The sequence below is a fragment of the Neofelis nebulosa genome, chromosome 14, assembly GCF_028018385.1.
Source record: "Neofelis nebulosa isolate mNeoNeb1 chromosome 14, mNeoNeb1.pri, whole genome shotgun sequence".
In the NCBI taxonomy this organism is placed as follows: domain Eukaryota; kingdom Metazoa; phylum Chordata; class Mammalia; order Carnivora; family Felidae; genus Neofelis; species Neofelis nebulosa.
The window spans coordinates 69212418-69240057 of record NC_080795.1 but is presented as its reverse complement, the minus strand read 5'-3'; the positions used below and the strand labels follow the sequence as shown (position 1 = coordinate 69240057).

The window sequence follows — 27640 nt, the reverse complement described above, 5'->3', positions numbered from 1 at the left end:
AGCCCTAGGGCAGGCGCGCGGGGGAGGGGCGGGCGAGACGGGTGGAGAGAGCGCCGCAGGTGAGCCAGGTAGGGTGGTTCACCTGCCCCGGCCGATCTGCGGGATCCTCGCCGGTTTCCCCGAGGATGGAGGCCTGGGGGGCGTCTCAGGGGCTAAGTTAGGGCCCAGGGGTGAAAAGAGGATGAAGAAAAGGGGGATTGGAGTAAAGTTTCTCGTCTTTACTCCCTCCTGCCTGGGCTCGGCAGGTAGGGCGCCGGCGGAAGCTGTTGGAGCTGCTGATGCAATGGGCTTTTGCCCGGGCGAGGTGAAGTGCTGGGGGCGGGGTAGAGCTAGAGTTGCCCGGCCTCCCGTGACCGTGACCCTAGAGGTGGAGGAATGAGGGAAGGCTCGCCGCAACCGAGCCTCCCCGTAAAATGGCTCCAGCTGCTGGGCCCCCAGCCATTCTTCCTTCTCTTAAGAAATCGTCCCTTTCACGGAGGGTCCTACATGGCTTCCTTGCTTTCCTCTTCCAACAGGTGGCCTCAGCCCCTGTCCGGGGACCCGTGCCAATGACCCTAGTGGTGGTTTCGCTTTCTCCCCTCTCGGCTGTGTGAACGTGTATCCGCAGCGTGATGGGCAACCAGGTGGAGAAACTGACCCACCTAAGTTATAAGGAAGTTCCCACGGCCGACCCGACTGGCGTGGACCGTGACGACGGGCCTCGCATCGGGGTCTCCTACATTTTCTCCAACGACGATGAGGACGTGGAGCCGCAGCCGCCGCCCCAGGGGCCGGATGGCGGCGGCGGCGACGGCTTGCCCGACGGCGGCGACGGACCGCCACTGCCACCGCCGCAGCCGTACGACCCGCGGCTGCACGAAGTGGAGTGTTCCGTGTTCTACCGCGACGAGTGCATCTACCAGAAGAGCTTCTCGCCGGGCTCCGCGGCGCTGAGCACCTACACGCCCGAGAACCTGCTCAACAAGTGCAGGCCTGGCGACCTGGTGGAGTTCGTGTCGCAGGCGCAGTACCCGCACTGGGCTGTATACGTGGGCAACTTCCAGGTGGTGCACTTGCACCGGCTGGAAGTGAGCAACAGCTTCCTGACCGACGCGAGCCAGGGCCGGCGCGGCCGCGTGGTGAACGACCTGTACCGCTACAAGCCACTAAGCCCGGGCGCCGTGGTGCGCAACGCGCTGGCACACGTGGGCGCCAAGGAGCGCGAGCTGAGCTGGCGCAACTCCGAGAGCTTCGCCGCCTGGTGCCGCTACGGCAAGCGCGAGTTCAAGATTGGCGGCGAGCTGCGCATCGGCAAGCAGCCCTACCGGCTGCAGATCCAGCTCTCGGCGCAGCGCAGCCACACGCTCGAGTTCCAGAGCCTGGAGGACCTGATCATGGAGAAACGGCGCAACGACCAGATCGGGCGCGCGGCGGTGCTGCAGGAGCTCGCCATGCACCTACATCCGGCCGAGCCGGACGAGGGCGACAGCGATGCGGCGCGGACTACGCCGCCTCCCGGGCGCCCCCCTGCGCCCGGACGGGAGGAAGAGGCCCGAGAGGCGGCGGTGCACTGAGGCGCGAGCCGAGTGCTGAGCCTTGAGAGGGAGCCGTTCGCCGCGGCCGCCACCCCCTCCCTCCTCTCACTCCCTCCTCCAGCACCTTCGGGGCCCCATCTGGGCTCCTGGGCCCTTTGGGAAAAGGAGAGGTGGCGAATTGCGCAGCCAGCTGTGGCTTGAGCTTTTATCTTGGACGGAGGAGGAAGAGGGAGCAGGTAGGAGCACTTTGGCCGGGGCGGGGGTGGGGGTGGGGGGCACGTCCTGCCTACCCGCTGGCTCTTTCTTTCTGAGGTGGGCCAAAAGGTGGACTTGCCTGACACTTCATCCCTGCTGGCCCTGGCTCCAAAATCGACCCTTAAGCACTCGCCCTTGGGGGTGGAGGGAAGTTCGGAGTACTAGGGCCGGCCGTTGCCTAACCCCCCCCCCCCGCCCCGCCCCGCCCCGCCCCACTTCCTCCCCTCCTCTGAAGGCCTGAAGGGTGCCCTGTACTGCGGCCTGGGCGGCGGCGCCCCGCCAGCTTGGAGAGCCACAGATCTGCTACCGCCACTCCCCAGGGGTGTGTGTGGTACCTGGGAAGCTGGGGATTCCTGGGGTGTAAGGCCGGAGACCAGGCCCAGGTCCAGGAGCAGCAGACTACAGCAGGGCAGCCCCCGCCCCGTGAAGGGTGATAAATAGTTGGGTAAACTTGGGCTACAAAACAAAGACTTTGCTACCTCCCCCCTCACACCCCCGCCCGCAAGTAATTCATCATCTGGCGCTGGCTTCTAGCAGAGTCTCCTGCTCCTTCCTGCTCCAGCCACCACTTCCCAGGTTCCAAGTAAATCATTGTCACCGACCAGCTAGGGGAAGGATTCAATTATGGTTCTATTTTGCCGCCTTTGTTTCTCACCTGCTATCGTGGGCACTTGCAGCCTCGTTGTTATCAAAGGAGGGAATAGCCCTTTGTGTCTCAGATCTAATTAAACCTGCTTGGCTGTGTTCCTCGGCAGGTCACCCAGGGGCTTGGCTGGTGCCACCCCATAAAGTATCCACTACAGAAGCAGCCATAGCCAAATGGGGTTGCCCTGGCAGGGATTAGTTAATCTCCCACCCATCACCCTAACCCCCTTCCTGAACAGTGAAGGTAACTTTTTTTTTTTTTTTTAACATTTATTTATTTTTGAGACAGAGAGAGATAGAGCATGAAGGGGGTAGGGTCAGAGAGAGAGGGAGACACAGAATCTGAAACAGGCTCCAGGCTCTGACCAGTCAGCACAGAGCCCGACGCGGGGCTCGAACTCACATACCGCGAGATCGTGACCTGAGCCGAAGTCGGACGCTTAACCGACTGAGCCACCCAGGCCCCCCAAAGGTAACCTTTCTTAAAATGTAAGGCTTTGGTGGTGGGCCTGTAATTTTTTTTTTTTTTTTTCCTCCTCACTGTTCCTCCCCCTCACTTTCGCTTTTATTCTGCCCCGGATAAAATCTTAGGCTTGAAGTGGGCTCAACCATAAGGTGTTTGTTTCGCTAGCCACACCTGATGCAACTTAATTCAAGATGCAAAGTCTTGTTCTGTTGCAGCAGTGTCTTTGATCCTTGGAGAACACCCCTTCAGAGCGCTTTTGCAATTCAGAGGGGTGACAGCCATCACAAATTAAATGCCACCTGGTGTAGTCAGCACCAAATCTGGTGACAGTCCTAAGGCACGGGTTAGGGTTGTGAGATCTGTCAGCCACAGGCTGGCCTATACCGTTTGGATCTGCTGCTGATCCTGTGTGCTTTACTGCGGGACTTTTAGAGCATTTTTACAACCCATCTCTTGTATTCCTGTGAGCTCTTTGATAGTGTATGCCCTTGATTTCACAGTTCTTCTCTGCTGCAGATTGGCATTGCTAATGCCGTCTCAAAAGTTGAGTGAAGTTTTTCTTTCTCTTGGGAATCCTTATAGATGAACACTAAACAAGTCCTTTTGTGAATGACTCACAGTTGGATTGGAATTCTGTGTGAACATCCTATTGTGGTCCTTGGGCCTTCTCCCCCGGGGATTTAACTCATGGCAACAAGACTTGAAGGATGTCCTGGTATACTTTTTTCAAACTTGGAAGCTGAGGCCATAATTTTTAAAAGCCTAGACCATCATAGCACCTCAATATGAAATAATTTAATTTCAGGGACATTAGCTGTGTTCCCTGTTCTCACAAGGATCACCAAACAGGTCCTGTCACTTTGCTAAAGATGAACCACACTCAGCCCTAGTCTGGAACTTTGGAGAGCTACCAGTCACCTGTGGAAATGTAGATCTAGTTTTCCATGCTTAATAATGTCACAGTTTCACGTCTACATTCTTTTGCTCATGGAAAAGCTGAGCAAGGTAAGAGACCTTTAGGAGAGCCTAATATACCTAACAGATCTGGATTTTCTTTTATGCTTAACGCAGTAGTCGAAAGACCAATGTGCGGACAGCCAGAAGGAGAAGAACAGAACGGCACTTTCTAGCAGTTTTGGGCTGGCTGGCCAGCTTTCACTCCCCCATCTCTGTGTCCCTCCTTTGCCCTCAGTTGGAAAGTGAATGTCATTGGTCACATGGAGGTAACAGCAGTGACAGTCTGTTAAAAAGGAACTGCTTTTGTGTTTAAGTTTTTACTTATTTATTTTGAGAGAGCGAGCACGAGTGGGGAGGGGCCGAAAGTGAGGGAGAAAGAATCCCAAGCAGGCTCCGCACTGTCAGCGCGGAGCCTGACACAGGGCTTGAACCCTCGAAGCCATGAAATCATGACCTGAAGTGAAACCAAGAGCCACCCGGGCGCCCCAGAGGAACTGCTTTCTGTGAGAAGTCTCACCTTGAAGGAAGAACTTGTGAAATCCGCGCCCATTGTATCATTCTGCCTCCAGAGAAGAGGTTTTTGTGAAAATGAACCGGACGAGAAAATCCATCTGCTCTGGATACGGCTTTCCCATGTAACACATGTGTCTTTACTGGCTACCCGAGAAGTGAAGTGTGTAAATACAAAGAAGGATTTCACTGGAAGTTTTGTTAGAGTTCTAATGCTTTAAAGGAGCAACCAACCAATGAAGGCTCCAAGAAAGGGGGGTGAGGGGAGACTCCATCAACTCCGCTCTTTCCTCAAGGTGGCAGTGTTGTGGATAAGTGAGTTCTTCATGTCCAGGCTATGGCTACATCCGGCACTTTAAAAAAAAAAAAAAAAAGATATATTTAATAATTTCTGTTTCTCCTTTGTAATAAGACTTCAGAACTATTTTGCGCTGTGAAGTATGTATGTTCTCTGAAAGAAAGAAGTATTGATTCTGACGTTCTTGAGAAGCTGTGGCAGGGATGAACAGGGCCGCGGACCGGACCGAATACTAAAAAGTAATGAAACAAATTCTATTTTCTTATTTGAGCAAATATTTTATTGAGACTGCTTATGTATGTCAGAGAAGCCCACAACTTCAGCTACACGACTTTTTGTATTGAAAGAACTACTTTTTGTAGCTTTTATTCCACATGTGATTTCAAATGACTTTATTAGCACTAAAATGCCTAGCAGAAGACTTTACACCAGACCTTTAAGAAAGTTTTTAGTTTTTATGAAAAAAATGACACTTCGGTGGTTAATACTTCTCGTGTGTTTGGTGCTTCTGGCCCTAAGAGCACCACTAGACAACACGACAACCACATGGAAACATATTTTTGGAAGCAAAACTTTAATTTTATATGACATATGCTATGGAGAGTGAAGAAAATTTAATGCTACTTGTTTTCTATTTTTTTTTTCTTAAGATGGAATTCACTGTGTCAAAGACTCTTGATATTATGTGATTGTCTAACCATTTTTTAAAATATAAATGAGAATAAAATCTCTTGTGATCATGGTCCTTGAACGGTTTGAAAAGTTATGTTTTATTTGTGAATTTTTTTTTCAAATCGTGGTAGCTATGAACTTGACTGGTTTATTCAGATTTTCACCATGTTCTCTTCTTAGCTCTAATTCCTGTGACCTATGGGGAATTCCTTTGACTAATACGGCAAATTCTCTGTGTGTTTTATTTCCTGGTGAATTGTGTAAACTGTATTTTTGTTGAAGATTGTACGTTAAATCAATGTTACGTTCTCATACCACTTCTTGAGAAGGAGGTTCCGATTTGAAATTGTATCATTTCCTTCAAAATGAAGGGCAGTGTTTAGTTAAATAAAAGACTGATGACCTCTTTTGAACTACTTCCTCTTCACTATCTTATTAAAATAAAATCTGTCAAGTCCTTTTGAAAAGCGCTCTGAGGGTTTCCAATAAACCATCCATTAGTGTTAACCGGATTTATATTTTTTTCCCACTTGTATACCTTTTTCTGCCATATGCGGTCCAAAATCAAGCTGCAATTTTTCCGAGAATGTTAGTGTGTTTCATCGTTACGTTGTTCAGTAAACATTTTGATGAATTCATTTAGTGACAAAGCCCGCCCTATGTTTGCTGTGTGAGAATTTCATCACCCATCGCTTCTAGGTTATCAGTGTTCATGAAAAATGTCTCCTAAACACAAATTTTCTGAGCGCATTGATTTTCAGAATCAATGGGAACATTGCCGATCACTCTGCTCCCCTGCTGGAGTCTACACTGGGGCATTTTGGTATTAAGATCAGTTGCATCTTGAGTAGTTTCAGAGTCTCAGACAAAGGGAGTGTGCTCACTGGGTAGCTGAATTACAGAAAATGGGCAAATGTGACCATATGGCCCTGTTGGCATAGTAAGGAGGCAGGTGCCAGCAGTTGGTAGAGGAGCAGATGTGGCATCTGGGACTGGTGTGTGGGAGGTGGCCAGCACCTGAAACCATTGCCACAGACCTGTGAGATTCAAAAGCCTGGGCTTTGTCAACAGGCTCCTATGAAGAATGTAAATAGGAAGAAAGGTGAATGCAGAAGGGAGTAGGAAGCTCCATGGCGGGGAGCCCATTTATCCCCAGAGTGGGAGTCCTTAATTTATCATGGTTCTCACTGCACAAAGTAAAGGGAGGGGACCCTAATACGGAATGTGCATTTATACTTGGGTGATCTTGGTGTAGGCTGCTGTTCCCATTTCCTCTAAGTGGACTGAGCCTGCCTAATGTAGGAAAATGACATGTTTGGAGGCATTTAAAAGGACCTCCAAAATGAACAGGCCCAGAATATGTGCAGAAGGGCTTTTATTTCCTTTTACTGAATTAACTGGGAAAACTGCTTATTGAACGAATGTAGCAATTTTATCTGCAGAGTAGATGCAAGAGTGGTTAGGGTATATTTGCGAGCACAAGATACTACTAGCTATTTATGAAGGGCTGGAGGATGTTGAGCTCTAGTCTAGGTACTAGAACACAGGTTACAAGCAACACCTTGAGAGATAGTCCCTGCCCTGGAGTTTGTTTCTCAGAGCAAATCAATTTCACACCTATGTTTAGGACAGATTCTAATCAAAGATAGCCCTGGAAAGTGCTGATGGTTGGTAGGTCTTCAAAGAAAGCAGATGGGTGTAGGGTTTTTTGGTTTTTTTTTAATTTTACTTTTTTATTTTTTAAAATTTACATCCAAATTAGCATTTAGTGCAACAATGATTTCAGGAGTAGATTCCTTAGGGCCCCTTACCCATTTAGCCCATCCGCCCTCCCACAACCCCTCCAGTAACCCTCAGTTTGTTCCTCATATTTATGAGTCTCTTCTGTTTAGTCCCCCTCCCTGTTTTTGTATTATTTTTGTTTCCCTTCCCTTATGTTCATCTGTTTTGTCTCTTAAAGTCCTCATATGAGTGAAGTCATGATTTTTGTCTTTCTCTGAGTAATTTCACTTAGCATAATACCCTCCAGTTCCATCCACGTAGTTACAAATGGCAAGATTTCATTCTTTTTGGTTGCCGAGTAATACTCCATTGTATATATATACCACATCTTCTTTATCTATTCATCCATCAGTGGACATTTGGGCTCTTTCCATACTTTGGCTATTGTTGATAGTGCTGCTATAAACATGGGGGTGCATGTGTCCCTTTGAAACAGCACACCTGTATCCCTTGGATAAATGCCTAGTAGTGCAATTGCTGGGTCCTAGGGTAGTTCTATTTTTAGTTTTTGAGGAACCAACCTACTGTTTTCCAGAGGGGCTACACCAGCTGGCAAGTTGAAGTACTCCCTTCGGAGAATTCAGACCAAAATTGTACAAATGATGGCAAAAAGGAGGTAACTAATAAAATACTCTCAAAGTACTTAACCGGGAGGCTTCTAAATTCCCAGTGCCTAACCTACAAAGATAAACCAGATCCATAGTTTCTGTCCTCAATGTAACTTACATTCTGACAGGTAAGACAGGTAACTACTTGCCAAAAAGGAATTCACAGTAAGGAATTTCATTTCAGTCAATGGGAATGTACAGGGTATACAAAAGAGGATCTCTTCATCAATGAGTCAGTGGAGGCTTCCATGAAGAAGCATTTATGCTGAACCCTGGAAGAGGTGCAGGAGAGAGCCAGGGGCTTCAGAGTGTGCACAGGTTACATTAATTCGGTGGGGGGTGGGGAAGTCTGGGGAGTGAACAAAAGAATGTTGAGTGCTCTCAGAATGGCTTTGCTTCATACTCCAGTAGGACAAAGCAGAGTTTGAGTGAATGAATGTGGGGATTGGGTTTGCTAGAGTAGAAAGCCTTCCTATCATCTAAAGGTACTGTCATAGCTCTGGTTTGAATAGGGTCAGGCAGCAGTGGGTTTAGGATGGAATGAAAAGTGGGAGCAAGTGAGTGATACTGTCTTTCCCTCTCCCAGAACTCAATTGCCAGCCAGGTTATGAAGTAGAGTGAATTTCGGTCTTTTCCCTGATGCTATAATAAGTCTTTGATGCCTTGCTTGTGAAGTGTGGCCATAAATGACTCAGAAGATGAGCTCTGCTACTTTTGGGGAGAAACTTGTACAATAATGTAATTAACCCCCAAGATTTGATTGTCTTGATAGGTGCATTTTTTTTTTTTTTAAACCTCATAACTGAGGATTCTCAGTAGTTGGGCTAAACTGGAGGTAGAGAGTCTGACCTAGGTAACAAAGAACTGAATAGTGGTTAAGGTCTGACTGTCAAACTACCTGGGTTTCTCTCCTCTGCGCTCTGCTTACTATGAAGCTCATAATCTTAAGCTTCGTGGGAGAAGTTAAATACTTGCTTGGAAGCTTTAGTTTATCTTCTGTACAGTGTGGCTTACGACGGTGGTCAATTCATTTCAGTCATTCTTGGAAAATAAATATATAGTGTGTATAATAATATAATCGGACTAAAATAATAGTATCTACTTCATTTTTTTTTTTTTAATTTTTTTTTTTTTAAATTTTTTTTCAACGTTTTTTATTTATTTTTGGGACAGAGAGAGACAGAGCATGAACGGGGGAGGGGCAGAGAGAGAGGGAGACACAGAATCGGAAACAGGCTCCAGGCTCCGAGCCATCAGCCCAGAGCCTGACGCGGGGCTCGAACTCACGGACCGTGAGATCGTGACCTGGCTGAAGTCGGACGCTTAACCGACTGCGCCACCCAGGCGCCCCAATAGTATCTACTTCAAATGGCTGTAAGCACAAAATGAAACATGCACATAAAGCGCAGATCAATAGCTATTATGATTGACTAGAGAAAATCTAGGATATTGTATGTGTTGAAAACCTTATTCAGAATGAAGTGACTCTCTGGGAGAGAGATCTTCCCTTTAGTTCTGGAGAATTTCTCAGCTAGATACAAGAAATTGGTAAGGTAAAGAGATAACTAATTAATACTTTAGTTGTCTCACTACTGCTATAGCATTTGAAATGTTTTCTTGAGCTTTGATTTTTAGTAGATGAACCGTTTAACTTGTTAATACGTTTTATTACGTTTACTCATTAATTCAACAAATATTTCCAAAGAACTTTTAAGGTACTAAGGTGTTGGAGAGCTGAGGAGGAATTAGAAGTGATTGTGTGGTGAGAATATTAACACTGATGAGGTCACCTTGTCCACAATGTCCAGTTTGAATCATCACAACAGCCTTTCTGGACAGATGCTCAGATCTCCATTTTATAGTTGAGGAAACAGGTTTAGGGAAATGAAGCGATTTGTCCGTGGTCACATAACTAATAAGCTACAGCTTCTGGCCTGGAACAGGAATGCTGGTCTCCAAAGCCCCAGGCTAGGATTCCCCCTCTAGTAGATCATCTGGTCACTCCCCCCTTTTGGCTGCCCCTCCCTCCTTACCCAAAAAGAATACATAGAACATTCTTCTGCTCCGACATTTGGCTTGTTGCGTTATCTGAGTAGCAGGTAGATTTTCATCCTGTTGCAGCAACTCTGAGGGCAGTGTGACCCTGGAAGCCAGAAGAGTCAGGAAGAGGAGAAGCAGCTCTCACAAGAGAGATTTTACATCCTTATAATGAGTAACGATCACCAGCCCTGGGTGAATGTTGACCATCCCCTAATTACCTCCACCCTCCCTGTGGCTGAGCATTGTGACAGTCCTACTGAAACTGTCCCTCTCTGTGCTTCTGTGACTCCCTTTCCCCCTTAAGGCCAAAGTCAGGTCACACAGGCCGACTTCATATCATGGCTCCAGCCCCTGGCCTGCTATGTGGCCAGTGGGCAAATGAATAACTTCTTGAAGCCAGTTTGACTGACATAAAAATTGGAGCTAGTAGGATGGTGTACTCCAGAGGTCTGTTTACCGGCTTACATGAGATAACGTAAATCAAGTGCATCATGGAGCATGTAGGTATGGAGTGGTGGCCATATTGGCTCTGCCACAAATGGTGTGGCTACAAGTATGATATATGACCTTGAACAAGTCCCTTTACCACACTAGCACCCTGAACTTAGGACTCCCAACAGCAGTCCATGACAAGATTCCAAGTACAACTTTATCCTTTGAGATGGTTCTAGAAGTTGCTAGTTGCTTTAATTGATTGTAATTAATTAATACTTATTCCTTGGCTATAGCCCTAAACCTCATTCATGTAAAAAATTAATATGCAAAAAAATTACTATGTAAATGTAAAAAAAGTAATACTAGGATGACTGAACTTCAGGGAGTACTTTTATTATGAAAAGTAGAGACTATATAATGGTTTTATGAACCGGCAAATTTTGTTACAATATTTAATGTTAGAAACCAAATCTGGGCCATTGATGAGGTAAAAGGTAATGATAAGAGTAAATCTGTATCTCCTTTAGAAATAGTATTTCCTAGAATAAGTTTTTTGTTGCTGTTCCATTTTTAATTTTTTTAAATTTTGCTCTTTGAACACTGATTTTTTTTTTCTTTTTCTTTTTTTTTTTTTTTTGCACGCTAGGGTACACTTTGCTATCTGGCTCTACTGTTGGTGGATACATCAAAGCCCACGGAGAGAGAATTGTCTTGTATCTCAATGGATACACATGATTTATTCTACTTTATTCTAATGGGGTCTATTTCTTTTTATATTTCAGTAAGAGCAAGGTTGTTCATAAAGCCATAAAGCATCAAACGGTGGCAGTTCTTTGTGCTGACATCTCTTTTAGTACTTTAAAAAAAACTTAATAGACTTTATTTTTTAGAGCAAAATTTATTTTTTAGGTTCACAGCAAAATTGGGTGGAAAGCACAGAGTTCCCATATCCCCCCTCTCCCAACCACAAAGCCTCCCCCAGGGTCAGCATGACCATCAGTTTCGCACATTGTTCCACTGGGTGAGCCAACATTGACACATCATTAGCAACCATAGTTACATTAGGTCTCACTCTTTGTGTTGTGCATTCTATGTTTTTGAAAAGTATATCCACCATTCTAGTATCTGGGAATAGTTTTTCGCAAGACATGTCTCCTTCCTTTCTTTCTCCCCCAAGCTAAGAATTGGACTATTTTCAGCTCTTTATCAAACCTTAAGGGACACTTCTCTGCAGGACCCTTCTGTTTTCTTTGCCATTCCGAATGATGCGTCTGGCTAGCATTGTGTTCATTCATTCTTTATGTATTGAGGCTGACCAGGCAACCTGCTACCCACTGGGGCTAGAAAGAGGAATACCACGTGGTCCCCGTGTCCAGGTGCCTACCCGCATTCCGCTGAGCAAGACAGGCACATAGTAAATAGGACGGAGTACGGGCAGGCTCCAGGCGTTATAGCAGCACTGGCAAGGGGTGGGGGTGTTAGCAGCTAACCCCATGTGGTGGGATTAGGGAAGGGGGGCCAGAATGAGCTTCCTAGGCAAAGTTAAGTAGATAGGAGGAAGTCTTATCAGAGGAAGGTTCTGGCATAATCCTGCTCCCATCTCATCAACCCTTTATTTTGGGAGCAAAACACACATCTGTCTCTGTACGAGGGGGGAGTGGGGGGACATGAGAACAAATACTATAAATTGCTTAGTAATTCCTTTTTTTCTTTTTTGTAGCGCGCATACAGATTTCAGCCAACCAGGGCACATTATTGAAAGCTCTGAAAGCATAATTGCACTGCGTTAAAAGTGTTCTGTTCTCTTTAGCCCCATCCTCCAGCTACCTTTAGGCATAACCAAGCAGTTCCAACACAGGTGAGGTTGAGGCTGCTTTCTCTGTGTTTCGAGGGAGCTGAGAGGCTCTCATTGGAAAGGGAGTGGAGAGCATTGCCCGGCGCTGGAGTCAGGCCTGGGTTGTCAGCCCAGCACCTCCCCTTTCTGTGCCACTTGGGCAGATGGCCTCGCCTGGCTTGGGAGGCCGGGATGTACTCATTTGTAAAGGGGGAGTGATGTGTTACTCACCACGCGGGGTTATGGAGTACCTGGTAATAGACAGAAATCACTGGGAAGTAGTCCTGGGAAAAACTTGATGCTCAGGGATTGGTTGCTGTCATTATCCATTTTCCCCTTTTCCCTTTTGCCCTGTGTGCATGACTCACCCAAAACCCACAGATGAATTTAGGATTGGAGCAGGTTGAGCCAAAGAAACTTAACCAGAGTTAAGATGGTCGGAGATGATGTGACATTTAGTTTTGTAATGGTTAAAACTCTCTGGCTCCAGGTGTTTGAAGAAAATCATAAATAGATGTGCACATACATGTATGCTCACATGCACACACACCCCACCCAACAAGCCAAGTGCATCATTTCATCGGAATCTTTAGTTTCTCCCCAACCCGACAACGTAGGAGGTGAAGCTCAGGCTTTGACATCATCATATCCTCATAAAGCTGTAACTGTTTTATTACCTCCCGGGTTAGTGCCTCTCTCTGCCTGCCTTTTAAGCCTATGAATATTTTTTTATTAATATAATTTTATTACTTTTTTTTTACAGTTCAAAAATAATATGTGCTTAAAAGAAGTTCAAATAGCAAAGTCTATAAAGTAAAAGAAAGGACATCTTCCATTGCCTTTTTTCACCTTGTTCCACATGTGACCAGGGGTTATCAATATTACATGTGTTGTGTATTCCTTCTAGAATTTTTTCTATGAATATTCAGATATGCTTAGCTGCCCAGTTTTTTTAATTAGCTCATGCTACCCATATTACTATGATAGTTCTATTTTTCACTCGTTAATAAATCCAAACCTTCTTCATATTAGTACATAAAGTTTCTAGAATGTTCTTTTTAAATAGCTCTTTAATATTTCATAGTAAAAAGTTTGTTTCTTATTTATGCGTTTTTTCCTTAATGTGCATTTCAACTATATCCATTTTTTCTTAATTATAAATGATACATTTTTGCTATACATGTTCTTGGCATGTATGGGAGTGTTTCTTTAAGGAAATTTTTTTAAATGTTTATTTTTTGAGACAGAGAGAGAGAGAGAGACAGAGTGTGAGCGGGGTAGGGGCAGAGAGTGACACAGAATCCGAAGCAGGCTTCAGGCTCTGAGCTGTCAGCACAGAGCCTGATGTGGGGCTTGAACCCACAAGCTATGAGATCATGACCTGAGCCAAAGTCAGACGCTTAACTGACTGAGCCACCCAGGCACCCCTGTATGGGAGTATTTCTGAAGGACATAATCATTGAAGTGAAATTTCTGGATTAAAGGTTATGCAAAATGTAAATTTTGATAGGAATGACCACGTGACCCTCTAAAAAAGATTGTGCCAATTACAGTAAAGCTGTTTGAAAATATTCGCTTACTTACAGGTGAAAAATAGTACATTGTTGTTTGAGTTTCTATGGGAGTTTTATTTTTTACCGCCCGAGCTAATCTCATTGGTATCTCCAAGAATTCAAATCAGCGGTTTACAGTGTTATTCCATTACAAACATTCTAATTCTCTCCAAAGCACTTGGTTATTGAGTGGGCCTGACGAATTCCAGAGTCTAATATGTGAACTTGAGCAAACCAAAACTGTGCTTTTAAAAATGTTAATCGGAGTGTGCAACATGCTGCTTTACACCCTTTAGTGGCTTCCAGTGGTGCTTAGAATAAAATCTAAGTTCTTTACCGTGACCTGTTGGCCTGCACAATCCGACCTCTGCTTAGCTGCCAACTTCACTTCTTATCACTCCTTCTTGCAGCTGTATTCCAGCCTCACAGTCCTATATTTTTTTCCCTAAACACACCAAGGTCTTTCTAACTTGCTTTAGAACAGTATTTTCAGACACTCTATCGACCTGCAATAAGAAATGAACTGTGTCATAACTAAATGCCTGCATATATGTATGTGTGTGCCTGTGTGTGTATATATATGTGTGTGTATGTACATATCTGAAACTAAATTTGACCAAACAATTCCTAACTGCACTGTGATACCATGTCGCAAGATGATGCAGAATCATGGCTCCCCAAAGCTGTCTGCACCCTAATGTTTTCTGACTCGTTGAAATCCTGAAATTGAAGATTCACTCGTAAGGGGAAAAAATATCCAGAGCCTCATAGTTTCACCTCTTTACAGATCACTTTAGACAAACGTTTCATTTGAATGCCTGTCACCTCCTTAGCCTTTCCTTCAGAAATGCACATGTTCACCACACATTTGGAGCTTAAAGACCTGGGTGAGGCATGATAGGGAGATGTGAATTGTGTCATGAGGCATATATAATGCTTCAATAGTCATGTTGGAAGAATCAGGTTAAAGAGTTGAAAGACACTTGAAAGTAATAAGGATAAAATGGGACATTCAACTGTGAGATGTAGCTAGGGACAAGAGGACATTTGAGCCACCTTCATCATCTCCCTCTACCAATGAAAACACTAATTTAACGTGTTGGTAATGTTATGCATTGCTAAAGCATGTTTCACAGGTTATTGAATTAAATCTCTGCACCCTCTCTTTAAGATACGATTACCATTCTCCTTGAATAGGTGTAGAAATTGAGCTTCTGAGAAAAGGAAATAAAATGTTCACTGAGCACATACTATACTCCAGACCCCATGGTTGCAGCCTTACAAGTGGTATTTCATTTAATCTCCAGTATAACCTGGGAGGTTGCCACGGTGATTCTTATTTTAATATGAAGTCATGATTTGTCCAAGATGGCTGACCTGTGAAATAGGCCAAACAAGATTCAGCCCACAGTTATCAGACTGGAAATGCAAGCATTTCCAGGTCACACAATCACAAAAGCTTGTCTTCAGATTTCCTCGGTGCTGCTGAAAGTTGGCGAGGTGGAACATTCCACCTATACCTTCTTCAGTGGCCCCTGGTACTCTGAAAACTGAGTCAATGAAGGCAAGAAACTGAACAATCCAACTGACAGATGACCAAGAGCTGAAAGAAGACAAAGCCCTCTGTACAAAGGGCTATGATTTTTTTTTTTTACTTGAACTTATTATTTGGGCAGAATTTCAAAGTTGCTTCAATAAGCATAATGCAAAAGAAACTCTTATATACCCTTGATGCAGATTCATCTGTTGTCAGCATTTTGTTCCATTTGCAAAATGGGAGTGGGATACATGTTTTTAATGTCATTCTTGCCAAGGACTCCATGAGTCTAGCAGCTCTGTTATTCCTCATAAGAAGTGTCCTGCAGCCCATCTCTCTTACTTGTCCTTTCCTACCCATGTTCTCAACTTCAATTTTGCACTATTGCCCAGGATTTCCTGCTCTCACCTGTTGGAGGTGCATGGCTGGCTCTGGCATGGGCCAGCATGAATCCAGATCACTGGTCTACCACTTACTACTATTGTAGCTTTCAGAGAGGCAGTTTCCTCGTCGAAAGAAGGGGCCTGAGGTGGCCCCTTCCAGAGTATTTGTGAAGATTATGTGGAATCATGTGAGAGAAAAGAAGTTTCGCCACAGCACCAAGCAGAGTAAATTCCCCTATAAATGCAAACTCACATTGCGAAGGACCCCTATTTCATCCTGTAGCCATTTGAACAGCCTAGCAGATGTTAAAATCTTAAAACACTTCCATAGCAGTTAATAAATATCTGCTTCCCCAAAACCTGCCCCTCACCCCCTCAGCACTCCCACTTTCCTAGCTACCTTGCCTCTGCCCTGGGACCCCCCCCCCAACATCCCCAAAGACTAACAGGTACACGCCTGCAGAGTTGGGGCCTCCAGCACTCGGCTGAAGTTCTATGTGCACCACTTTGATTGGTTGATGACTGCTGAAAAATGTTAATATCACTGCAGAATATTAGCTTAAGTACCTATAAATACTACCACCCCCATTTACAAATGACGAAGGAAGTGGAGGGAAGGAGGGAGTAACTTTGCCCAATGTCACACAACTGATAATGACTTCAGCCTGAGACTATTTAATTTCCAAAACCTTGTCCAGTCCCCACAGAGTAGAGTCCCAGCCTCCAGGCTGGGTTCAGCACCTGTGACCTTGAGCAGGGGACTTCATCTCCTAGAGGGGCAACAGAGTGAGAATGATTCTCTGGCCTCCCTACTTCTCCAGGCATGGAAAAAGTGCTGATTTAGGGAAATTTTCCTTGTCTTTTTGTTCATGGCAAATATTAAGTTCAGTGGTCAGTTTTAGTCCAGAGATCAAACTCAACTTGTTAATTATTCACAGAGTTGATGATAATTCTGCTCTTCTCTGGAAACTGTTGAACCAGTTGGAACAAGCCAGAACTACAAAGCTGGTAAAACTAACTTTTTAAAAATAACTCGTTGAGGCAGAACATAGGAATATTTTTAGAGACAGAATATGAGGCAATGAAAGCAAAGACACAATGAGAGGAGCATGTCCTTGGGAGCCAGAGAGACTCCTATTAGTGGTGTGCTATTGGGCCAGTTATATAATAAGTAATCTGTATTTCATCACTGGGAAAATAAGAAAAAGTCCCTTGAAGACTTATTTAGAGTCGAATACAATGGGTGCAAAGCCCTGAGCTCAATGCCTAGCACCAAGAGTGAGTCAAAATATTTACTAACTTGGATTACAGGCGCCTAAAGAAACCAGTCATGGTGAATCAGCATCCCAGAGGCTCTCAGGGGCCCCCCAGCAGGCAAGGAGTTAATGCTTCCTTACTGGATAATGGGGGCAAGGAGGCCATGTACCAAGTAGAACAGAGATCTTTTAGCTACTGTACTCATGTGTCCTGACTGAACAACAGCCTTGGCTGGCAGTAAAAGAAAGTGCTCACCTACCATTCAGTCTAGCCTTCATTATGTGAGAAAGAGGGAAGGGGTAGAGCTAATGATTCGGGGGTGGTTTTTCCCAATGGCACCCGAGGGGTAAAGGGAAGGTTGAAGCCCTTCTCTCTTTCACTTCCCACTCTTACTTCCCACTCTCACTCCCCAGAAACAACAGCTAATAGCAGATTCTTATATCTTTTCCCAGAAATTAATCAATTAGCCTTCTTCCTTCCTTCCACACAAATGGAATTATAATATAATAATGGATAATATTTATCACATACTTGCTATGTGCCTGGGAAGATTTTAAGCATCTTGTATGGACTATATGCCATGTAACCCTCATGACAACTCTGTGAAAAAGGTCCTGCTTTTATTTTCATATTTTAGATAGGAAAACAGGCCCAGAGGGATTAAATCACTTGCCTAAAGTCACACAACACTTAGGGATGGGAAGAGAACCCAGGAGGTTAAAAAAAATCTATCTTATTCTGTTTTGTGCCTGAATAGTATCTATGGGAATGAACCGTAGTTTGTGTGACTTATTGTTGGATATGGAAGTCGTCCAAATCTGTTCTAACAATCACACAGGCATCAAATAAGTTTGTATATGTATCTTTGATGTCCAAACTCTTAATCGATGTCTGCTTTGTGCCATGCACTCTGGGACGCTCTTTATATGTATTTGTCATTTAGTGCCCACAACTACTCCATGAAATTAGGAATTCTCCCCTTTGCAGGTAACGGACTTTGAGACTCCAAACTGTTAAGTAACTTCCCCAAGGCCCCAAAGTTCATGATTGGCAGAAAGTGGAATTGAACTCAGGCTCTGAGTTCAGGACCTATAACATGACTGTTACTATGGAATATACATGGATGTATATGTATGGATGGCTGTGTGTGAAAATGCCCATGAGGAATTCACATGTCTACAAGAATATTCTCCTCTTAATACCATTGTCCTTTTATAGTTTTTCATGTACTAATTTCACTGAGACTCCATTTTCATGGAGTTAATAATACCTACTGCTATGGACTGAATTGTGCTCCCCAAAATTCATACGTTGAAGCCCTAACCTCCAGTGTGATGGTGTCTGGAGGTTGGGCGTTTAAGAGGTAATTAGGTTTATGGGGCGCCCAGGTGGCTCCGTCGATTAAGCGTCTGACTCTTGATTTCTGCTCAGGTCATGGTCTCACAGTTCGTGAGTTCAAGCCCCACGTTGGGCTCTGTGCTGACAGCATGGAGCCTGCTGGGGATTCTCTGTCTCTCCCTCTCTCTCTCTCTCTCTAAAAAGAGACACCAGAGACCCTGCTTCCTGTCTCCACCACGTGAGCATACAGCAAGAAGGTAGAGTCCTTGCAGAGACCCGACCACACTGGCACCCTGACCTTGGACTTCTAGCTTTCAGAACTGTAAGAAGTTTCTGTTGTTTAAGCCACCCAGTCTGCGGTATTTTGATATGGTAGCCAGAATAGACTAATTACCTAACTTATGAAATTGTTTTAAAATTAATACAAACAACTATGGAGTTATCCTACGCCTGGCATTGTTCTCAGAGCGTCGCACGTACGTTAGTTTCCTAGGGCTTCCATAACAAAATGCCACAAACTCAGTGGATTAAAACACTGGAAATGCATTGTTTCACAGTTTTGAAGGCTAGAAGGTCCAAAGTCAAGATGCTGACAGGACCAAACTCCCTTTGAAAGTCTCTGAGAGATGTTCTTTCTTGCCTTTTCCTAGTTTCTGGTAGCCACAGGCATCCCTTGGCTTACGGTAGCATTAACTCCAGTCTCCATCTCTGTTGTGACATGGCGTTCTCCCCCACGTGTCTGTGTCGTCACTTAGTTACCTTTTTATAAGGACACTGGTCATATTGGGGGAAGAGCCTACCTTACTCACGTCTTACTGTCATCTTAACTAATCACATCTACGATGTCTCCATTTCCAAATAAAGTCCCATTCTGGGATATTGAGGGTTAGGGCTTCAGCATATCTTTTTTGGAGACAACAATTCAACCTATCATAATACATATTTTCTCATTCAATCTTCATAACAACCCAATGAAGCAGATATTAACATTATTCCCATTTTATAGATGAGGACATTGAGGCTCAGAGAGGTCACATAACTTGTCCAAAGTCACATAGCAATTAAACATGCGCTTATGCTTCGTGGACAGAATAGACACTCAGGAAAAACTGTGGGTTTGCTTTATTTTGAAATGCCTCCCAAATAGCAAAAACCTTTAGACTAATATCCCTCATCAAGATAAATGCAAAAATTCTTCACAAAACATAAGCAAACTAAATGCAGGCATATATAAAAAAGGATAACACATCATGACCAAGTGGAATGGAATATATCAGTGATAACTGATTTAAGTCTTTGCCTAGTGAGTCCAGTATTTTGGGCTTTCTCAGGGACAGTTTCTGTAAACTATTTTTTTTTCCTGTGTATGGGCCATACTTTCCTATTTCATTTCATGTCTTGTATTTGTTGCTATTGTTACCGAAAACTGGACATTTAAAATAATATGGTGTGTCAGTTCTGAAACTCAGATTCCTTCTCTTCTCTGAGCTTTGTTATTGTTGCCACTGTTTGCTAATTTAGTGACATTCCTGGACTCTTTGTGTAAAATATGTATTCTATGTCATGTGTAACTTACTGAAGTTTCTATTCATGTAGCCTAGTGGTTAACTGATGACTGGACAAGAGGTTTCCATAAAATTACTCAAACTAATAATCTTCCAGCCTTGTTAAGGTGTGTGTGTGTGTGTGTGTGTGTGTGTGTGTGTGTGTGTGTGTGTAGAGTTATGTTTTCAGTGCTCTGGCAGGCAATTTACAACTCTAGTTTGTACTCAACTCCTTGCTCACACAGAGACTCAAGATAACCAGAGGTGAGAGTAGGACATTCTCAAGGCTTTCCTGGGCATACCCAACAGTCCTGAATATGCACATGGGCTTCTAGACTCCCGGGAATATGCTGGAGCTTTTCAAAGATGCCTATGATATCTCATTACCCAGTTTTGCTTTTCTTTTTAATACTTTTGGTTTGCCACTTGTTAGCTCCAACTGTTAACACATCCTCAGGCAGCTGTGATATTAAACAATTGCCACTGATTATATTTGACAAATACTCTGTGGGTGGGGCTCCTCAGAAAGCACGCTCTGATTAGATCAAATAAAGGCATTCTTGAAAGTGGAGCTTTTCCGTGAACTGCCAGACAGATCACATGGTGACAGTTTCTAGGAATGGGACTTCCTAGAAGCTCCAAAGCCATTTTGCTTTCTTCAGTAGCTGCTAATCTGCTATTTTTCACAGCTACTGTAATTGTGAGGCTATTGGCCTTCGATGCTACTGAAGTGCTGGGGAGAGGGTGATGGGCTTAAGTCCCATTAAAATGCCATGATACTCCCTGTCCTTGTTGAGATTCGGCCATTTTTCTTGAGTAAATGCTGCTGGGGTTGTTGCAAGCCACTGGTGATTTTTCAGTTACGAAACAGTTAATTTTGACAGTTTTCACTAGTGTTCTCATTGCCGTTATGGAGAAGCGGGTTTCAGAGGTCCTCAATCAACCATTTCAGAACAACCAGTTGTATATCCACTTTCTATAGTTACGTAACAAATTAGCACAAACTTGGAGGCTAAACCAACACCCATTTATTATATCATAGTTTTCATAGGTCAGAAGTTTTGGCACAGAACAACTGGATTTTCTGCTCAGGGTCTTATGAGGCTAAAATCAACGTGTTGGCTGGACCGAGTTCTTTCTGAGCCTGGGCTCTCCTTTCATCCTCCTTGAGGTTGTTGGTAGATTTTGAGTTTTGGTTGCGGTACTGAGGTCCCTGTTTCTTCGCTGGCTGACAGTCCATTCATCTCCTCAAGGCCACCCTCAAGTCCTAACATGGCCTAGAAACTTACTTTCTTTGAAGCCAGCAGGAAAAGCCTCTCCTCGGTCTGTTAAGATAGAGACTTAAGCTACATAGTCTAATCATGGGAGTGACTAGCCTATCATATTCACAGGACATACTCACACTCAAGGAGGAGGGATAATATAAGGTACATACACCAGGGGATGGGATTCTTGGGGGCTGTCTTAGAATTTTGCCTACCATAGTCTTAATTGTAGGGTTTTGTGTAGCACTGTTTTATATAAATCATACCTATAAATTAACCTAATGAAATCATCACGACAGTTTTTTGAGATAGCGAAGAAGGTGTTCCAAAATGCATTTCAGAGATGGGAACTTAAAGGCTCAGAGAGACCATATGACTTTCTCATGGGCGTACGACTAATGAGAGGCAGATTAAATCCTCTGATTCCTGTAGAACACCCGCTGTCCTTCTGCACACCTGTCTGCCATGTTAAAGCTCAGGCCTTTCTAAGTTTTGTTTGTTACACGGCAGTAAGGATGTTAGTATCTGAGGCCCCTTAAAGGAACTTTGTTCCCGGCACAGTCTCCCCCGGGCTCCTGCATCTCCTGCCTGTGTATCTGGGGAGAATACTTGAGCATGGAAAATAGTATTAACCAGGAGTTTTGATAAAATGGGAGTTTTCAGGGGTGAATTGCAATTTAAATAGCTGAGAAATTCCATTTACTCCCAGCAATGTATTCTGAATGCTCCCTCCGGCCCAGCTCTAAAGGAGCAGACAGTCATCTCCCGAAGAAAGTAATGGAATTTTTATTTTTGTCTTAGAAGTGCCTTGAAATCAGCAATCTCAAGGCTGGCAACGGGGCCTTCCTTGAAGGCCTCATCACAAAGAATAGCAGAAGGTTCTGAAGGTAGTCAGCCATGGACCAAACTCATTCTCACTTCACTTCAGTTGAATGGTTTTGCAAGTGGTAGAGGAAATTAACCATTTAGGACCAGCTTTCCCACCTCCCTCTACTTAATCTCCTTATTCAGCGTGTCCAAGCATCTAAAAGGTAGCAGGTTTTCTTTAGTTCCAATTCGATCTTTTTAATGATGCTGCGGCTTTCCATTGTAATGCAAATGGACACTTGTGGCCCTCATCAATCAGTCCTTCAAATGTTCGAGGACAGTGGAGCTGGGATGTTGGTTCCCTTTCCAGATTCCCTTTACTTGGTCCCCACACAAATTCCCCTACTGCTGTGAGAAGGTATCTCTCGTCTTTCCACACTGCCTCAAAGCGGCAATGACTAAGCAGGTGTGTTTCATGCTCCAGAGCTCCCTTTTTGATCAGGCGAAGGCTGGATCCTGCCGAGACCAGAGACCACATCCTTGCTTAGAATCCTCCTCTGCCTTTCCTGCTCCCTGCATTTCTTCTCTCTCCAGGACCTTCTGCAGGCATTGAATCTACATTCACCCAAATCACTGTTGCAAGGGCTGCTTTGATGTCACTGACCTAAGGCAGATAGTAACGAAATTCTGCTGGATCTTTCCTCTAAGTCCAAAATAATATCATAGCCAGGAATTAAAGGTCTTGCTATAAAAAACCATCGGCTAGTCCCCCTTGTCCTTACGAACGTGGAGGTCATTTACCTTTCAGCGTCAATTACCTTGAATGTAGCCACAGACCTAGAAAAGGCTTATGAGTAACGGATCCAGATATTGTAAGATAAAAGGCAACCTGTACCTTCGTCATTAAAAACAAAGTGCAGGTGTTGGGGCGCCTGGATGGCTCAGTCAGTTGAGTGTCCTACTTCTGCTCAGGTCACGATCTCATGGTTGGTGAGTTCGAGCCCCACTTCGGGCTCTCTGTTGTCAGCTCGAAGCCCGCTTCTGGGTCCTCTTTACCCCCCTCCCTTTGCCCCTCCCCTGCTGGTGCTCTCTCTTTCTCTCAAAATAAATAAACATTAAAAAAGAAAGAAAGAAAGTGCAGGCTTTGATGCCTGACAGATATACATTTGTATACCTGGGTAAGCTGGTGACCTTTCCCGTTCTCTGGGTCCCGTCTGTCATGCAGGGCTCACCGCATCCATCTCACAGTGTTGCTGGAAAGACAAATGGAACAATTGGTTAAATGAGTTAGTACAAATCAGAGCTTCAAAAACCAAGAGTTGTTTTTTTTTTTGTTTTGTTTTGTTTTTTTTTTTTGTAACATTAAGGTCTTTGTGTGACAGGAAGCATGCTATTTTAGGCCGGATACAAGCCAACTTCTGTTTCAAAGCTGAGGCTCAGAGAAGATCCTTTTGCTTACACATGAAAACAAAAACTCACCAGCTCCAAGAGAAACAAAAATGAACTTTGATGTTCTGCCTCACCACACTGAGTTCCATTCGGAAAGGGAGGGGGTGGATTGCTAGAACCGGAGGAGAACACGGGCTGCAGTTGTCCAGGCATGGTGCGGTGGGCGTGGGCAGTAAGATGGGGTAGGCATTGTCCCGGAAGTTGGCTGAACCCAAGGAGCTGGGGCGGCCGTGTTTAAACACAGGAGGGGTGGCCAACGTGGAAGGTGACATATATCCTCTTTGGTTAAACCTGGGGAGCGAGAGCTCTGTCGATGTCTATACTCTCTGTCCTCTTACGTAAGTTGGAAATATTTAAAAATAAAATGTAAAATTGGGGCACCTGGGTGGCTCAGTCGGTTGAGCGTCCGACTTCAGCTCAGGTCATGATCTCGTGGTTCGTGAGTTTGAGTCCCACGTCGGGCTCTGTGCTGACAGCTCAGAGCCTGGAGCCTGCTTCGGATTCTGTGTCTCTCTCTCTGCCCCTCCCCTGCTTGTGCTCTTTCTTTCTCAAAAATAAATAAACATTTAAAAAATTAGATGAATAAAATGTAAAACAAGAGTACAGGTAACAACGGGCTGAATGAGAATGATTAAACCCACGTTGTGAAATGAACCAGGCATGGTATAATTTATAGTACCCTAAACTCAAATTAATGCTTACCCACCATATGTTTGCATCAGTGAATTTATATACGTGTGTGTGTTTATCTCTATGTATTTTTCACATAACACATATAACCACACACGAGTTTAACTGAATCTTCTTACCTGGCATTGGCCCCAGGGTAGTAAATGAGCAAATTCTTGGATCCCGTGTCTCCTTTACAAATGCCTGCTTCTCCCAGATTCCAGGACAGCCCTGTGCCCTCCCCACTTCTCCCCCTTTGTCCTTTCCGGTTCTCTACATCTCTGAGCTGATACCAGAAGTCTTTTCATTAAACCTGTGAATCTAAAAATGTGTCCTGGCTTAGAAAGCATTCCTCATTTCTTTAAAACCATTATTGCTATTTAATTTCCTTTCTTCCGTTACCAGTGAAGTTGAACATCTGTTCTGCTCAGCCCCGCCCTGCCCCAGAGCCAGTGTGGTCCCAGATCTGCTCTCAGGAGTCCTGGGGGGTGTCAGGTGGCAGGGAGCCTGGAGGTGCTAGACAGGGAGGAAGATGTGGTAGGGGGATTTGGGGAGGTATGAGAACTGAGGTAGGTGGTTCCTGATTCCGTTTGTCAGCTCTTCCCTTAGGATTTGTTCATCTGTAGGGCTAAAATCTCCTTGCAACATTTCCCTTTATTCCTTCAGGACCTATCGTCCCCAGGGTAATTTATTTTAACTAGTACTTCGTTCTCAATTATCCTACCAACAGAAATTCCAACCAGAAGACAACAACTTCAAAGCTGGACTCCGGCCCTGTTTTGGAGCAAGCAGCAGCATCTCAGGCAACGTGAAGGGAGTGGCTTCAGTCTTGTTCCTGGGAGAAGACATGCCCTTCAGGTTAGTCACAGTCAAGGCGAGTTTCATGGAGAGACTCCTGATGTCACGTGTGGGTATAAGGAAACCCTGAGGGCCAGTACCAGGGCTGATAAGAACAAGGTTCCTTTGCATCCCCAGGTCCAAGGGAAAGAGGGACAGAGTGGCATATCGAACAGAAACAGAGAGGGCCTGACCAGTATGGAGAAAGCTGCCTGACATGTGACAGACCCAAAGAGGAAGGAGGTGGCCGTCTCCAGGTGTGACTCAGAATAAACACCCCACCTCACACTCCTCCCTCTTCTGCTGGTGTTGATAATTAGCCAAAGCCTACAAGAAGCCGAATGGCAAGAGAACCCATTGATGGGTTCCTCCAGGCGGCCTCCTGGGGCACAGAGAAGAATGGAGAGTGGATCTGGGCCAGTCACTTGCACACGCCCAGCACAAAGGCCACGGGGACCACATGTCATCGAGTGTTCATACGGCAATCTAAGACTTTTTCAATTAAATGGCAAAGTACCGTACAACGATAATTACTTTGCTCTGATAATTCAGTCACTACTTTGAGTCACCCTGTAAGGGATTTATTATTATTAACTCCCCAGAAACCAAGGCAGACAGCGATTAATTACTGCTCCAATATAGCTAGAAAGACTTCTGAGAAAAAGTTTGTGAGACGCCCCTGTTCAGTCCTTGCTCATAACCACTACACTCTACAAACTTATTCTACCCTCTCCTTGGGCACTTCCTCAGAGCCAGACGCTTCTTCAGCACCCTAAGGGGCCTTTATGACCTGGTTCCTTGACTTCCCCTCCTCTCCAAAAGTTGTCTGAGTCACTGGTCACAGGATTCAGAAATCGGGTCCAGGCGCTAACAGGCAAGACCGGACCCGGTGAAGGCCCGCGGTCGAGCAGCTCGTGGTGGACAGACAGGGCCACAGAACAGTGACCAGGGAACCAGCAGAAAGGAACATAGAGACCAGATGCAGACTTTCACCTGGAGCCTGGAGGTCGGGCCCAGAGGAAAAGCGATAAGGAACATGAAGGTTATACGTGAGGTTGGCACAGCTCCTCAAGAAATGGGTGAAAGAGGAGAGTGACACATTGCTTTAGTGCAACCACGGCAGCCACTATATGTATAGTGCTTTAGTGGTTAAGACAGATCCCCAAATATTTCAGCAGCCGATAGTTTCCTTTACTAGACTGTGGGCTTCCTGAGGATGGTGGCTTGTCATTTTGGTGTCCCTACAACCCAGCAAGACGTCTGACACTTAGTAGCTACCATCTGCAAATCCATTGGTTAAATCAGTCTTTGGAAGCAGAGCAAATAATGGAACCCTGAGGGCTTTGGTAGCCAATGACATCAGGAACATCATTCTGGTGCGATTGATCTTTGAGTGAAGTGAGAGTCCCCGGGGAGGCCATCGAGTCTTTGGGAGCCTGAGTGTGCTCACACATGAAAGGACAACTAAACGTCCCTACATTTGCAGGATTTCTGGGAAGTTGTACACACACGCACACACGCGCGCGCGCACACTCAATACTGTTTTTGCATCTGGCAAGGTAACCATGATGATATGATGACAGTGACCATGATAACGAGGACGCAGCCTCCCTTGGGGAAACGTTCCGCTACCTCCAGTATTTGAACGCATTTGCTTCCAGACAGTCCCGTCTAAACAACAAACAGGTCTTAAGCTTCTCACTTGAGAAAAAAGCCGACGAAGAAAGCTGTGCAGGTAGCAAGGTGACCTCTGTTATTAAATCAACACAACGGAGCAGACTTCTCACCCCACGTGTAAGGGTTATGAAGGAAGGTTTAAAAGCCACCCCTCCTCATCCTCTCTGAGGTAAAAGCTCTTGCTGCAGGGGTTTGCTGAGCCTTCCTAAGCCCGGGGTGACACCAGGTCATGAGATGGTGCTTAAGTAGTTCATCTCTGGGTTAGTTGTGATTTTTTTTTATCTTTTTTGTTTTGTTTTGTTTTTCCGGTCAGCTTTCTCAGCCTGTAAAAGTTCGAGTCTTCTTGCCTTCATCATTCTCACCACGAGAGTCTCATACCTTGCTCTCGTTCCCATGCTTCCCACCCCTCATTCCACCAAAAGCAGTGTGCTTAGTGGTAAAGTCGGTGAAGACAGCATTTAACAGACAAAATGGCGGACCGACTCCCCCTGGCTCTCTGTATCAGCTCCCTCGCTGACACCCACCTGTGGTCTGACAAGGAGGGACTCTCTCTACAGGGACTGTCCCTACTCTGTGTTCACTGTGTTTCTAACATGAGCTCATCAGTCTCCTCTGCAACCTGGGTGGTGGAGGAGGAGAGAGGATGCAGGAATCAGGGGCCACAAAATATGAGGCATTTGGCAGCTTTCTTTCAAGGCGTTATTAGCTAAACATTAAAACAAAATGTGCTCATTAAATTCAGCAGCCGAGGATGGTACTTGGTTCCTGTGCATGATGACGATCCATATAACATGAATCACAGTCAGGAATGCAAGCTGGACTTGAAGCAAACTTCCCTGAACTGTGTAGCACTGGTAAACATTGCTGTTTGCTGCGTGAAAGTGCCTGGGGAAGGCTCAGTCGAGGACTTCCCGTAGGGCACATTTCAGTAGCATTGATCCAAGAGACCTTGTCCTCTCTTCTCCTGCCCTACTTGGAAGGGGAACCATGTTGGATTCATCGATCCTCTGGTTCTCTCCCACTTGTATGAGTGCAGGAATCTCAGCCTGGAGTTTACTGATGTGCAAAGATCTATACATAGTGTTCATGGACCTTCTGATACTTAGACCAATTTTGTGTCTCTGTCTTCCATGGGCTTCTCTTTCTGAGAAAAATTTCCAAGTCTTTCAGGAAAATCCCATGGTTGTGCACATCCTCCAAAACATTAAGAACCACTAACGTGGAGGGTTAGTTGAAACATTCTGTAAACTATACAAAGCATATTTTAGGCAAAAAAGAGAGGGGAAGAAACTCCCTTTTTCCTTGGCT

General features: G+C 44.9%; 1 protein-coding gene and 1 long non-coding RNA gene across 14 annotated transcripts in view; one reads left to right on the top strand and one right to left on the bottom strand.

Annotated features, from left to right (window-relative positions):
- The window catches only part of LRATD2 (LRAT domain containing 2), a 131817-nt gene that overhangs the window by 459 nt on the left and 103718 nt on the right, over positions 1 to 27640 (top strand). For 8 of the 12 annotated variants that reach the window (XM_058699058.1, XM_058699055.1, XM_058699050.1 and 5 more), the window contains exons 2-3: positions 516 to 1750; positions 24549 to 24676. In XM_058699058.1, the coding sequence (XP_058555041.1) occupies positions 612 to 1553 (942 nt within the window). In that variant the 5' untranslated portion in view covers positions 516 to 611 and the 3' untranslated portion in view covers positions 1554 to 1750; positions 24549 to 24676. Of the gene's footprint in view, positions 1 to 19; positions 1751 to 3462; positions 5825 to 10828; positions 13047 to 24548; positions 24677 to 24793; positions 27604 to 27640 lie in introns of those variants that run through there. The other 4 variants (XM_058699053.1, XM_058699054.1, XM_058699052.1 and 1 more) reach the window with 4 other exon arrangements.
- Positions 20640 to 24656, bottom strand: LOC131494620 (uncharacterized). 2 transcript variants are annotated; one of them, XR_009253494.1, is made up of 5 exons: positions 24543 to 24656; positions 23531 to 23692; positions 23180 to 23440; positions 22875 to 22953; positions 20640 to 22364 (listed from the first exon to the last, which is right to left on the bottom strand). It is a non-coding gene; the product is annotated as an uncharacterized LOC131494620 (long non-coding RNA). The 2 variants fall into 2 exon arrangements; XR_009253495.1 differs by having other exon boundaries at positions 23224 to 23440.